This window comes from Lactuca virosa, chromosome 5 (genome assembly GCF_052849685.1).
Source record: "Lactuca virosa cultivar CGN04683 chromosome 5, Lactuca_virosa_CGN04683_v6, whole genome shotgun sequence".
NCBI lineage: Eukaryota > Viridiplantae > Streptophyta > Magnoliopsida > Asterales > Asteraceae > Lactuca > Lactuca virosa.
In genome coordinates, this window is record NC_136430.1 from 251,631,767 (window position 1) to 251,644,403 (window position 12,637).

The following is a 12,637-nucleotide window of genomic DNA, read 5'->3' on the forward strand; positions in this document are numbered from 1 at the left end:
ATATGACCTATCCCTATCTCTGAATCTTCTTTGTCGCTAGAGCTTCCACAAAGAAAGATGATGAAAAACTTTATTATAGTGACAAGATGTGGACCAACGACAAAATAGAAGGAAACGAAGGAATTCATCAAAACGTATGGGTTTATTAACCATATTTTCCATATTTTTAATTAAGTCCCTCAATTTTTGCCATATTGACAATTTAAACCTTAAACCCAAAAGCACTTCATCCACACACTTTCATTAATGAAAATTCCACCCCTTGACATTGTGTTCACCTTTGATGGATTCTATTATCCTAATTATTACCACCATTTAATTAATGAAATTATTTATCTTTTTATTATATAATCTTATAACCAAAATTATTTTACAAGAATAAATATTTGTGTAATGGAAAACTAACGTCATCAACAAAAGAAAATTTGGGTCGTTACATGAGAGTCGTGCCTCACTTAGTGCATTAGGACGAACCAGACATGTTAGTAGTGAAAAGGGTTATTCATTATGGGTTAGTGATGAACATAAAGACCCACCATAATGAAGTAAAACGATGATAATGGAGATTAATATTTAAAATATTATGGTGATGAATAATTACAAAGATGAATAGTGATGAGTAATTATTAATGAAGATTATAACATAGATTAATATTTAAAATATTATAGTGATGCATAATTACAAGGATGAATAGTGATGAGTAATTATTAATGAAAATTAATATTTAAAATATTGTAGTGATGAATAATGATGAATATTTACACGGATGAATAATAATGAGTAATTACTAATGAAGATTTTTTTTTGGAAAGGGAACTTCCCTAACGAGGGTTTCCGGGCCAGCTTTCGCGCACCGACTAATCCCCCGCTGCAAACATGAGACTTTGCCTCATGCCCTGGAGTCACTGCAGACGAACCTCCATGGCCACAAGGGCTGAGTAGTGCCAGGATTTGAACATGGGTCAATAGGTTATCCACGGGTCTATATGCTATGTTATGTTATGTGATGATATGATAATTGTATGTGACTGGGGTTGCTTATAACCCTACGAGCGTGCTGTTAGCTCACCGGGACTGCTAATAGTCTCAAGGTTGCAGATAACCCATAGTTGTTTGCTTATGCTGTGTTATATATGGTATCTTGGGAACTCACTAAGCTTTGTGCTTACATTTGTTGATTTATATGTGGCAGGTACTTCGCATGACCACGGGAAAGCGAGGGTCTGATTGTACACATGCGCTGGGAATTTACTACTGGGACATGATCTTTTATGTACTCCTATACCTATGATACGTGTGTTTTGAGATGACTTGTACTTGATATTTGGTTGTGAAACTATGTTTTGTAAGTTTTAAAAATGAAAATTTTGGTTTAAAAATTGAGGTGTTACAGCTACTATGATTATCTGGCCATCACAGATATTGATTTAGCCTTAACTGTCAAGAAAAATGTGAAAGTGCCTCAAACTTTGACAAAAGCAAAGTTGAACATCAATGAGTTTGAAGACGGTGAAATCATCCATCAGCCTTATGGTGTTGTTTTCCAAGGAAAGAACAAGAGAAGAAATTTAAGAAAGTTTTTGTTTCAAATCACTGGTCTCGAAAGATATACAAATTCCCATTTCACCAACATCTTGATTCGAATCAATAACTATAAGAAGAATGATGATGGTGACAAGGATGAGATAAGGATGATACGTTTGTGGTACATGGAGATGAGAAGAAAGCTTTTGGTGACGGCAAAGTTGATTGCTTAACTTTCGACATCTCTCACTAAGGGGGAGATTGTTAGGGCCGAACGTATGTAGTGTGGAGTCGAAAGTAATCAGAGTCTGTAAGGTGTCGAAATCAGTATGATTTCGACACACTGTCTATTTAACAAGGCAGTTTAGTTTTGATACTTAAATGTCTAGTCCTTGTTATTTTTTTGTGTGAGTCCGTTGTACCCTATAAATAGGGCAAGTACAAAGAGTAGAGTAACGAGCGAACTAAGCGTCATTCTCATCTTGTACTCTCAAACACTCTTGTACTCTTCAGACGATATTGAGCCAAACAGATCTTATTTAGATCGTGTGTCTGATTACAACTTTTATTGATTCATTTGTGTACTTAATCAATCTCTAACTCACATCATAAACACATACAAAATGAGAGTAATCATCTAAAAATATGACATAATATTTAATTCCATTCAAAATTTCAATAGGAGATGTCGAAACATCAGAATGTATTAACTCAAATGGAAAATGCGTAACAGACGTAGAAGAGCTAAAAGGCAATTTAACATGTTTTCCCATTTGACATGCATGACATAAAGGAAAGTCTTTACTAGAAGAACATGAAATATAACGATTTTTAACTAGATTCTTGAAAATATGATGACCGGGATGACCAAGATGTTGATGCCAAATGGAAGGATCAACAGAGATGAAAACTTGAGTAGTTAGTGTCGTAACAGGATAAAGATCACCAGTGCTGTCACATCGGAGGAGGATTTGTTTGGCACAGAAATCCTTCACAAAATATTCAAATGTGTCAAATTCAATAGAACAATTATTTTCACGAACAAAACGATGAACATAGATTATATTTTTGATAATAGATGGAGTAATCAAAACACTTTTGAGAGTCAAAGTTCGATAATGATTATTAAGCGGAAGAGTGGTGTGTCCCATTTTAGTTATAAATATTAAAGATTCATCACCAACTAACACAGATGAAGAAAAAAATACTATTTTTTTTTTATCAAGAACGGACTTGAGTATACCTGCATTGGAGTGAAGGTGGGAGGTGGCACCGATGTCCATGTACCAATAAGCTTGACCCAAATCATTTAACGACATGGTGTTGAACATATAAGGAAGCGTTGTAGGTTTGTTATTGGGCTGTTAGACCTGGTATGCTTGAGGTTGCTGAGTAGAGATGTTGGGGTGTTGAGAAGCAAAATATTGATGTTGTTGTTGGGCTAGTTGCTCATAAGTGAGCTGATGTCTGGGACCAACGCCAACTGGACTGGAAGATATATTGGGACTTGGCAGAATACCTTGCTAAATAGACCCATTTGTGGGATGATGGAATTGAAACCATCCGTAAGCCCAAGCACCCCCTGTTCCACGCCGTTGATTGCCAAGAAAGCTGTCGCCTGAAGAATTAGAACCACCATTGTTATTATGAAATCGGCCACCATTTCGGCCACCACCCCGATCACCACGGTTGTTACGACCGCCACGTCCTCAACGGTAACCCCCTCTCCCTCCGCTATTGTTATGATTATTCGAGGATTGAAACAGAGGATTGAACCGTGAGAGCATTCAACGAAGATGAGTGATCCGTGTGAGTGATGGATATGTCACACTGTTCATTTTGAATCAATTGCTGCTCCTCACAGATTAACATTGATCGTGCATCCCAAAAAGAAACAGGTAGATCCCGATGGTGGATGTTTATAGCGATATACCAGAAATTTTGAGAAAGACCATTGATCATATAAGCAACTAAATTTGTTTAAGGGACTTTGACATTCATGTGCTCTAAACGATCTGCAAAGGCTTTGAATTTGTTACAATATTCGACGATATACAAGTTACCAAGACTGATGTTTCGAAGTTCTCTATCAAGCTGAATGATTTTGGAAGCTTTATTGTCACGAAAAACCTTCTCAAGGTTGTCCCAAACCTCAAAGGTAGATGCTTGTTTTTTGAAGATCATGTTAAGAAGAGAAGTAGAAAGGGTACCGTACATCCATGATCTTACTATTGCGTCCGTTCGTAACCAAGAAGCTTTGGCAGCCTCAGATTCGGCGGTACCCTTGTCTTCTCTTTGTCTGAGGTGCTTCAGTAGGCGGCTTGAGATGGTGATCGACTCCGTATCCAATGCAGTAATTTCAAAAAGTTCTCGCCATATCGTAGTTCATCGTTCATCTGGTCCAGATCCAAGACAAACGAAACTACATGTTTTATGTTAATTGTGGAAGATGGCTTATCAGTGAGGACTCCTAACATGATGAGGGTACAGAAACAGAGATCGAGTATGCAAGAATAATGAAAGAAATAACCAGAAAGACTGAGAAGAGATGGAAAGATCGACGAGAAGGTAGGAGTCGATTAGGGTTTAGAACGATCGAAAAGTCTCTAATACCATGTAATCGTCTATTATTCCCATGAAAAACCAATTGTATTACGTACCCTCAATATATACAATACAAGAGCATAATGTGAAAATGGCCTAAACATATGGCCATGCATATAGAAACCAATACAAATACAAAGACTAACTAATATGCTAACACAAACGACCTATTTTTTATAAGATAATAGCTTAAAATATTATTTGACAAACTTATAAATTCCAACCACCTAAATATTCAATAATACTCGAATAATCAAAAAAAATATACATATCTATTTATCTTATGTAACTCATTTTCCAAATAGTCTAAATAATTTTGTTATTCAAATTATGTCTACATTTTAGATCTCAAAACTTATAACACTTAAAAAAGACAAACGAGATCAAATTGAATTGAATTATATATAGGCTAGTTGAGGGGCCAAATTGTAAGAAATGACAAAGAATATGATAAGAATTAAGAGATGACAAAGAATATAATACACGTTGGTACCCACGCCATGCCTTGCATTTCGAATTCGAATCCACACTCTCAAAAGCGCGAAAACAGAGGTGCTACGACTCACCTCATTTCAAATTTCAACAATAGAATACCTCCATTAAAATATCTCCTTCAATGCCTATGGATTCGCTTCAAATTCCTCACTCCTTGATGAAGATGATCTCCCCCATTCCGTAAGTATATTTCAACCCAAATCTTGCAATGTTTTATGAGTAATTCCTTAATTTTATTTGGATCTTATTTTCGCTACATTTCTGTTTCTAAAACTAGGGCTTGATGCCGTACGATTCAATGTATGTTCTTTCTTCTAAAGTTTTTCACTTTCGCATAATGATCTATTCACTGCAATTTACCTCTTTTGTGCTGCAATTAGTTGCACTTAGTTAAGTTTATTCCTTTTGGGGGAAATACGAAAGAAAATGCTCTTCATTGGTTTCTTTCTAGGGTTTTACTGTGTATAAAGTCTATCGTTTGGCCCGATGAACAGTTCTGTCTCCTGTAATGATTTGTTTTATCATTTATGTTCTTGCAGCTTGGATCATTCTGGGCCTGATCTTCATCTAGGTACTGATTTTGAGTAGTACGACGATGCTTTCCATGATCAACTGATGCATTTCAAACTACACACTATTTTATTTTCTGTTTATTGATGGAGCTTCAGTAACAGCCAGGCCTATACTAAGAATTTGTTGAAGGGGCTTAAGAATTAAGATGAAGATGCATGCTCCACTGAAATCGAAAGGGATAACATCTAGGGTTAGCAACCAACATGTGATCTTTGAGCTAAAACAACGTGTTATTCTCGCATTAAACAAGATTGCTGACAGAGACACATATGAAATTGGGGTTGAAGAACTTGGAAGAACAATCGAGAGTTTAACTCCAGACGGGGTTTCACCATTTTTGTCATGCATTTTAGACACCGATTCAGAGCAAAAGATAGCTGTTCGAAAGGAATGTATAAAATTAATGGGCACCCTCGCAACCTTCCACCAAGATCTCATTATCCCACACCTGGGCAAAATGGTAATTAGTATAGTTAAACGACTCAAAGATCCAGATTCTGTTGTGAGAAATGCTTGTATTGAGACTATGAGTATTTTGGCATCCAAATTGAGCACTACTGATAATGAGCAAGAGGGTAGTTTCGTTTTACTAGTGAGACCTCTTTTTGAAGCATTAGGTGATCAAAATAAACATGCTCAATGTGGTTCAGCATTGTGTTTATCACGTGTAATTGATCATACGCGGGACCCACCTGTGTCTATTCTACAACGTATGTTGATAAGGACTACAAAGATGCTGAAGAATCCACACTTCATGGCTAAACCAGCCATGATTGAGTTAAACAGAAGTATCATTCAGGTTAGTTTAGTAATTTAACTCGTTTAATTCCTTGTTTTAACTTTGACTGTTTTTGTACATTTCTTTTTCTGTAACAAGTGAATCATTTCAAAATTACCTTTTTTAAAATTTCAGGCAGGAGGTGCTTCAACACAAACTACTTTAAATGCTGCAATGAGTAGCATCCAAGAAGCTCTTAAGAACAGTGATTGGAGAACAAGAAAAGCTGCATGTGAAGCATTATTAGAACTTGCTTCCACTTCAACCAATGGATCATTCTCTGATTCTATCAAATCATCTTGCATTCGTTCACTTGAATTATGTCGATTTGATAAGGTTCATGTTATTCTGCAACTAATTTTCTGAAAATTACATTTCATTTTATGAATATACGTTGGATTAAAAAGTTACTTTTTGTTTATTTATTTATATAGGTCAAACCAGTTAGGGATACAGTACTTCAGGCTTTACAACTCTGGAAAAGTCTTCTGGGAACTGATGCATCTGAGCTTTCAGAAGCTGGATCTTCTATAAAAGGTTTAATTGTGATAATGTTGTTATTAGAGGGGTATTTTAGGTATATTTGATCATTGCGAATAGCTTCTATTAACATTCTGCTAAAATTTCAGGTGATTACAGTGAATCCAATAAAAAAAGGGTTCCTCTTTCTGTTAGAAAAACAGGTATAAGTTATGTAGAAAGCCCTCAAAATTCCGATACAAAAGATTGGCAAATAGAAGTGAATGTCCCAAAAACACGTAACATCTCATTAGCATACACTCGCGATGAAGAATCCGAGGGTAGTTCTGTCACAAAAACATTCGAAAGGACTAAATCGGACATCACATCGATTCAAGATACCGGATACGAATACGTGCCCATGGATGACAAACAAGAATCCTCTTCGGTAACAGTCATCGGCGACGATCATGTGAAGGGTAATTTCGTAAAATCAAATCAAAATGAAATCGAGGAAGAAGCTAGTACTGAAGAACAGAGGTATTTTCCAAAGGTTCAAGATCGGAAAAGCCTCGATTCAACTGTGACTGAATCAAGTTCGATAATTGGGCATGAATCACGTGCGTGTTGTGTGCAAACAGCAAAAGAAATGTCTTGCATTCGAGAGAAGCTTCTAGAAATTGAATCCAAACAATCGAATCTCTTGGATTTGTTGCAGGTATTTTACATTTATACTTCATACTTCATATTGCATATTTTCATTCGTTTTGATGATGGAAAAGGAATGAAAACAAACAATTTTTATAAGCTTTTACTTGATTACTAAATTTATTTATCAGGTGTTTGCAAGAAAGACAATGGATAGCTTATCCATGATTCAATCAAAAGTCTCCACTTTAGAAAACGTAGTGGATCGAATGTCAGAAGACATAACTAACAATGGAAGAACATATTCCGATTCCGCCCCTAAATTTTCAAAAAAGAATTCCACCATTCCTTCCCCTAGACTCTCAACATGCACCCCAAGATCCTCTGTGGACAGGAAATCACCATTACAGAGTATGAGAAAATCCGATTCCTGGGAAGAAGCCTCATGGATGGATCCAAGGGTAATAAAAACAAGTAGAAATCCTGTAAAAAAGGGAATGCATGGACTTCGGAATGGAATTGTCGATTCCGGATTTGGTTCGAGTGTCAGGAATGGGAATGGTCCGTTTGAAATTGTGAAAGGGTATTTATTACAAGGGGATTTAGACTCGGCTTATGTTGAAGCTTTGAATTGTGGTGATGAAATGGTTTTAGTGGATCTTCTTGATAAAACGGGGCCCGTTTTGGAAAGTTTATCGAATAGAACTGCAAATGATGTTCTTGGGACTTTGGCTTTCTTCTTGTCTGAACAACAATTCATGAGTTCAATAATCCCTTGGCTCCAACAGGTAATTTTCTTGTGTTAAAAATTATTATTTTTGAGGTTTAATGAATTAAAAATAATTAATAATTTATTTTAGGCGGTTGACTTAAGTAGTGGGCATGGAGCAAATCAGCTTGTATTGACTACAAAAGCAAGGAGACAATTCTTGGGTGCAATTCAGGAAGCTGTAAACATGGAATTCCCAAATGCTATGGAGAGGAGATCAATTACACAATTAGTATCAAGATTGCATCAAGTTTGGGGTAAGCAAGAATATGCTTTTTTTTTTTAATTATATTTTTTTTAATGAATTAATGTGTTCATACATGATGGATCTTTTTTTTATGCAGGGAAATGATAGCATAGATTGCTTAGGAGGCTGAGGATTTGGTGGTTGGAAGTTAAAGCTTGAGTTGTTGTTATGTATTCTAGTTGATTGATTGTATGTTTAAAGGCAATATTGGAACATGACATGATGTTTTTGTTTCAAAGTGAGAAGCAAAAAAGTTTTTTTTGCATCACATATTTTTTTTTTTGTGTACTAAGCTATTGAAATGTACAATAGGCATCGTGTTGCTAAGCTTTTTATATGTGAAACATGTAACTCAATCTTACATACAACTTGGAAAATGTATAAAAAAAACAATGAACAATCATCGGATATCATATCAAGGATAAGGTTTTGTTTGACAAGGTAACTTGATATACAAAGTAATAAAATGGGTTGTTGTATTTTATAACCATGTTTGGTTGTATTGTATTGTATGATTGAAATTATTTTTTAAATAAATTACAAGAATGGTTTGTGTTTCACAAAACCCGAAAAGCATCCAATTTTTGGAAGGAAAATACCCAATTAAGACAAAAATGGTTTGTGTTTCACAAAACTGTTTGCATTTTCTAAGAAAATGTTTTCAGAAAATAAAGTTGAGTTTTCGCTTTCAGTTTTCAATGAAAATTTTAGAAAACCCATTTGGATGAAACCGAAGGAGTTTTCATTTTCCATCTTAGAAATTTGGAAAACTGTAAAAATCACTTTTTTAATTTACATACAATTTGAAAAACTGAAAATTTTCATTTTCTTGAAAATTTTTGGAAAACTGAACGAACCAAACGCGTTTTCAAAATTTTCGTTTTTCTTGGAAAATTTTCCTAGAAAACTGGAAAATTTTCCACAACCAATCACACCCTTAAGGATGCGTTTTGTTGTGGAAAATTGTTTTCATTTTCTAAGAAAATGTTTTCAGAAAATAGAGTTGAGTTTTCATTTTCAATTTTCAATGAAAATTTTAGAAAACTCGTTTGGTTGAAACAGGGAAAGTTTTCATTTTCCATCTTATAAATTTGGAAAACTTTGGAAAACTGTAAAAATCACTTTTCTAATTTACATACAATTTGGAAAACTGAAAATTTTCATTTTCTTGGAAAATTTTGGAAAACTGAACGAACCAAACGCGTTTTCAAATTTTCCGTTTTTCTTGGAAAATTTTCTTAGAAAACTGGAAAATTTTCCACAACTAAACGCACCCTTAAAGTTTGTCTGAAATTTGCAAAAAGGAAAAGGGAAAGAAAACAATGAACATTTTCAAGAAACTCATGGATCATTCTTGTAATTTACTCTACAAGAAATCACATCCCCATTTCAACCGATCCACAAAGAAATACATTTTTTTTTCTTTGAAATACAATTTCTTTATTCCAATGAAATAAACAATTATATACCCATTTCCGTGTACACCCAAACACTACATAAAAATCCCATGAAAAGTTGAAAACAACCCACACAATTACAAATGGCCATTAAAATCTAGATATAACAACAAAACTACTACTTTAGATCAACATCATAAACAAAACTAATTCACAACTTAAAGTCAAGTGGAAAATCTCATTTTCCTAACAAAATATCATCAAAAACATTCAAAGTAATTCCCAAAAAAAAACTATCCATTACATCTTGTACAACAAAGTTCCCATCAAAATACACATATAACCCCTCTCACACCATAGTCTCCTTCGGAGCCTCACCTTCACCTTCCACTTTCACTTCATTTTCCTTCTTCTTAACATCATGTGCTTCAAACAAAGTCACACTCCCACCTTGAAAAAGAACCTCTTCTTCACGTGTCTGAATCGACTCAAGTGTCTCAACCACTTGAGTCATAATCGGTCTACCTTTAGGGTTTTGACTTAGACATTGGTAAGCCAAATTAGCAACTTTAAAAGCAGTTTTTGATGAGTATTGACCTTCCATTCTTGGGTCAAGTATTCTCACAAGTTTCTTATTATGAACTAAAAGTGGTCTAGCCCATTCAACCAAATTATGCTCACGACTTGGCCTACTTTTGTCCATTGCTCTTCGACCAATCAGCATCTCCAAAAGCACCACTCCAAATCCATATATATCACTTCTTGCTGTCAAATGCCCTGAAAAAAAAAAAAAAATTCACACAACATAAAACCACATTCTCCCATACATACATACATACATACCAGTCATGACATATTCAGGAGCTGCATATCCATATGTACCCATAACTCGAGTCGATACATGTGTTTGATCTCCCATAGGTCCATCTTTTGCAAGTCCAAAATCAGATAATTTTGCATTGAAGTCCTGAAAATTTATTTTCACATTAACTCCCTACCATTTTTTATCAACTTAAATTTTTTTTTTTATTAATTTAGACAAACTAACAGCATCCAACAAGATATTTGATGTCTTGAAATCGCGATAGATGATTGGCCTTTCAGCATCATGGAGAAAAGCAAGCCCTTTTGCAGCATCTAAAGCAATCTTGATTCTTCTTGACCATGTCAATGTTGCACATACTCCTTTTACATACAAAATTCAATACCATTATAACAATATTACAAAATATATATGATTTATTAAGATACTCACTTCGAAATAGGTGTTTCTCCAAGCTTCCAGATGCCATATATTCATACACCAATAGGCGATGATCTTCCTCACAACAATATCCAATAAGCTTCACAAGATTTGGGTGTTGTAGTTGTCCTAAATAATTCACTTCAGCCTGAAAATTATATAACTTTACATACATACATACATACATGTATAAACATAAGAGCATACATGGAAATGGAATTACATACCAGCCATTCTCTATCACCTTGAATTCCTTCAGGATCAAGTTCTTTAACTGCAACTTGGGTTTTAGAATAACCAGATCTTACATTATCATCTATAAGTCCTTTATAAACAACTCCAAATCCACCTTCACCTAGAACTTGATCTGGTCTAAAGAGTTTAGTAGCAATTCGCATCTCATCATATGTAAAAACATCAAGATTGCTATAAGATCCAGGGTTTTGTCTAAGAGATTTAACATCTTTTGTGATCACCACTACACTACTAGGACTCTTTATATTGGGAGATTCCAAGATACTCTGTTTTGATGGAATCTTCAAGGCTTCTTTAGACGGAAACCCTTGGTTTTCACCTGAAATTTTCAATCTTTAATCAATAACCACATGGGGACTCTGTTGTTAGAGGTTTTATTTTCATGATTCAAATGAATAGAAATAAACTACTCGAATAGAGGGAAATGAATCTGAATAGCGACATTTAGAGAAATGTTGCGCTTCAAATTTACACATCTCGTGAAGTTAAACTGATTTAATGGTAATCTTATCTAAAGAATGTAGAAGTTTGTTAAAGAAACGTTTTAGTTTTACAAAATAGAACATCTGTGTAAAACTTGAATTCCGGAAGTTACTATGAGATCATATGAAAACAGAAGTGGAAAATCATTTTTCTTCATCCCTTATAATATTTTACAAGTTAAATTTCAATCTTTGAATATAATAATGTTCAATCGACGCTAGGGCTAATCGAATTAAGAATGCACACAAGAAATTAAAGAAAAAGCATCAAGAAAGTGGAGTTGAAATCGTGGAATATACCTGGGTTGTTTTGGAAAGAATGTTGTTCATCATCATCGGAACTAAAACAAGTACCCATTAATCAATCTATCTCAAGTTACAAAAAAGGAAACCCGGATTCAAATATCTTAATATCGACACATTGTTGATGACTTATGAGTCACAAACACAGTCGAATATAGAAATTCAATCATGGCCCTCTTTACTCTATTTCATCATATATCTGAACAATTTCAATCATTTTGCGAAATATCAAAAGGGTAGTCGGAGATTACAAATTATTGGCCGGAATCCGATCTGGGTATCACTCAGAATCTAAATCAAAATCTTAGTGAGACTGAGATAAAGTAGTACGACGGAGTTGGAAGACGGATTCTTTCTTAGAATACTAATTATTACGAGAAACATAGAGATTTCATTCAAGGGATTTCTTTCCTTTTTAAAATTCAAGGTTTAGGTTCGTCGGTTAAGAGGAAAGAAGAAAAGATCTGCACCAAAAAAGATATGCCAAAACCATCGGCATTTGGTTTGGATTTAGACGGCGTTATCTCCTCTTCAAGAATCCAAAAAACACGTTTTTTACATAGGAAGTAGAGCAAGTGTTATGCTTTTTAGCGAAAAATTGAATTTTAATTTAATCAAACATTATATATAGCTAATTTGATCATCAACATCAATACAATGATTAATTATATTTAATTGTTGTATTACAATAAAAAATTAGATAAAATATATTAAATATGAATCTTTAACTCTTCAGTCAATGGCAAGGTATTGTAGAACTAAGGAGGAATAATAGTTTGCTTCTTGACCTTTTCTTTTCGCATTTTATGATACTATAATTATTCCATTATTTTTGGGAATACATAAGTGTAATGATATA

At 34.4% G+C, this 12,637-nt stretch overlaps 2 protein-coding genes across 5 annotated transcripts; one reads left to right on the forward strand and one right to left on the reverse strand.

The window, feature by feature from the left end:
- Window positions 1–4,651: 4,651 nt before the first annotated feature.
- LOC145116383 (ARM repeat superfamily protein) lies at window positions 4,652–8,435 on the forward strand. 3 transcript variants are annotated; one of them, XM_079052725.1, is made up of 9 exons: window positions 4,652–4,804; window positions 4,902–4,924; window positions 5,164–5,996; window positions 6,111–6,311; window positions 6,410–6,512; window positions 6,605–7,152; window positions 7,274–7,870; window positions 7,943–8,108; window positions 8,196–8,435. In XM_079052725.1, the coding sequence occupies exons 3-9, from the start codon at window positions 5,343–5,345 to the stop codon at window positions 8,201–8,203; spliced, it is 2,277 nt and encodes a 758-aa protein (XP_078908851.1). In that variant the 5' UTR covers window positions 4,652–4,804; window positions 4,902–4,924; window positions 5,164–5,342; the 3' UTR covers window positions 8,204–8,435. The 3 variants fall into 3 exon arrangements, with proteins under 3 accessions (XP_078908851.1, XP_078908849.1, XP_078908852.1); XM_079052723.1 differs by lacking the exon at window positions 4,902–4,924; XM_079052726.1 differs by lacking the exon at window positions 4,902–4,924 and having other exon boundaries at window positions 7,960–8,108.
- A 1,224-nt stretch (window positions 8,436–9,659) lies between these two features.
- On the reverse strand, window positions 9,660–12,359 carry LOC145117600 (putative serine/threonine-protein kinase PBL17). 2 transcript variants are annotated; one of them, XM_079053897.1, is made up of 6 exons: window positions 11,776–12,359; window positions 10,966–11,312; window positions 10,751–10,886; window positions 10,544–10,680; window positions 10,378–10,462; window positions 9,660–10,272 (listed from the first exon to the last, which is right to left on the reverse strand). In XM_079053897.1, exons 1-6 carry the CDS (start codon window positions 11,831–11,833, stop codon window positions 9,845–9,847), a joined length of 1,191 nt encoding a protein of 396 aa, XP_078910023.1. In that variant the 5' UTR covers window positions 11,834–12,359; the 3' UTR covers window positions 9,660–9,844. The 2 variants fall into 2 exon arrangements, with proteins under 2 accessions (XP_078910023.1, XP_078910022.1); XM_079053896.1 differs by having other exon boundaries at window positions 10,339–10,462.
- Window positions 12,360–12,637: the final 278 nt, after the last annotated feature.

Excerpts from the sequence above, each read along its gene's own strand:
- LOC145116383 (XM_079052725.1), top strand. The coding sequence starts at position 5,343 with ATGAAGATGCATGCTCCACTGAAATCGAAAGGGATAACATCTAGGGTT. Across the intron at positions 7,153-7,273 it reads ATCTCTTGGATTTGTTGCAG|GTGTTTGCAAGAAAGACAAT; the intron begins GTATTTTACATT and ends TTTATTTATCAG. Across the intron at positions 7,871-7,942 it reads TAATCCCTTGGCTCCAACAG|GCGGTTGACTTAAGTAGTGG; the intron begins GTAATTTTCTTG and ends AATTTATTTTAG.
- LOC145117600 (XM_079053896.1), bottom strand. The coding sequence starts at position 11,833 with ATGGGTACTTGTTTTAGTTCCGATGATGATGAACAACATTCTTTCCAA. Across the intron at positions 10,887-10,965 it reads AAGGTGATAGAGAATGGCTG|GCTGAAGTGAATTATTTAGG; the intron begins GTATGTAATTCC and ends TATAATTTTCAG. Across the intron at positions 10,273-10,338 it reads TCCTGAATATGTCATGACTG|GGCATTTGACAGCAAGAAGT; the intron begins GTATGTATGTAT and ends TTTTTTTTTCAG.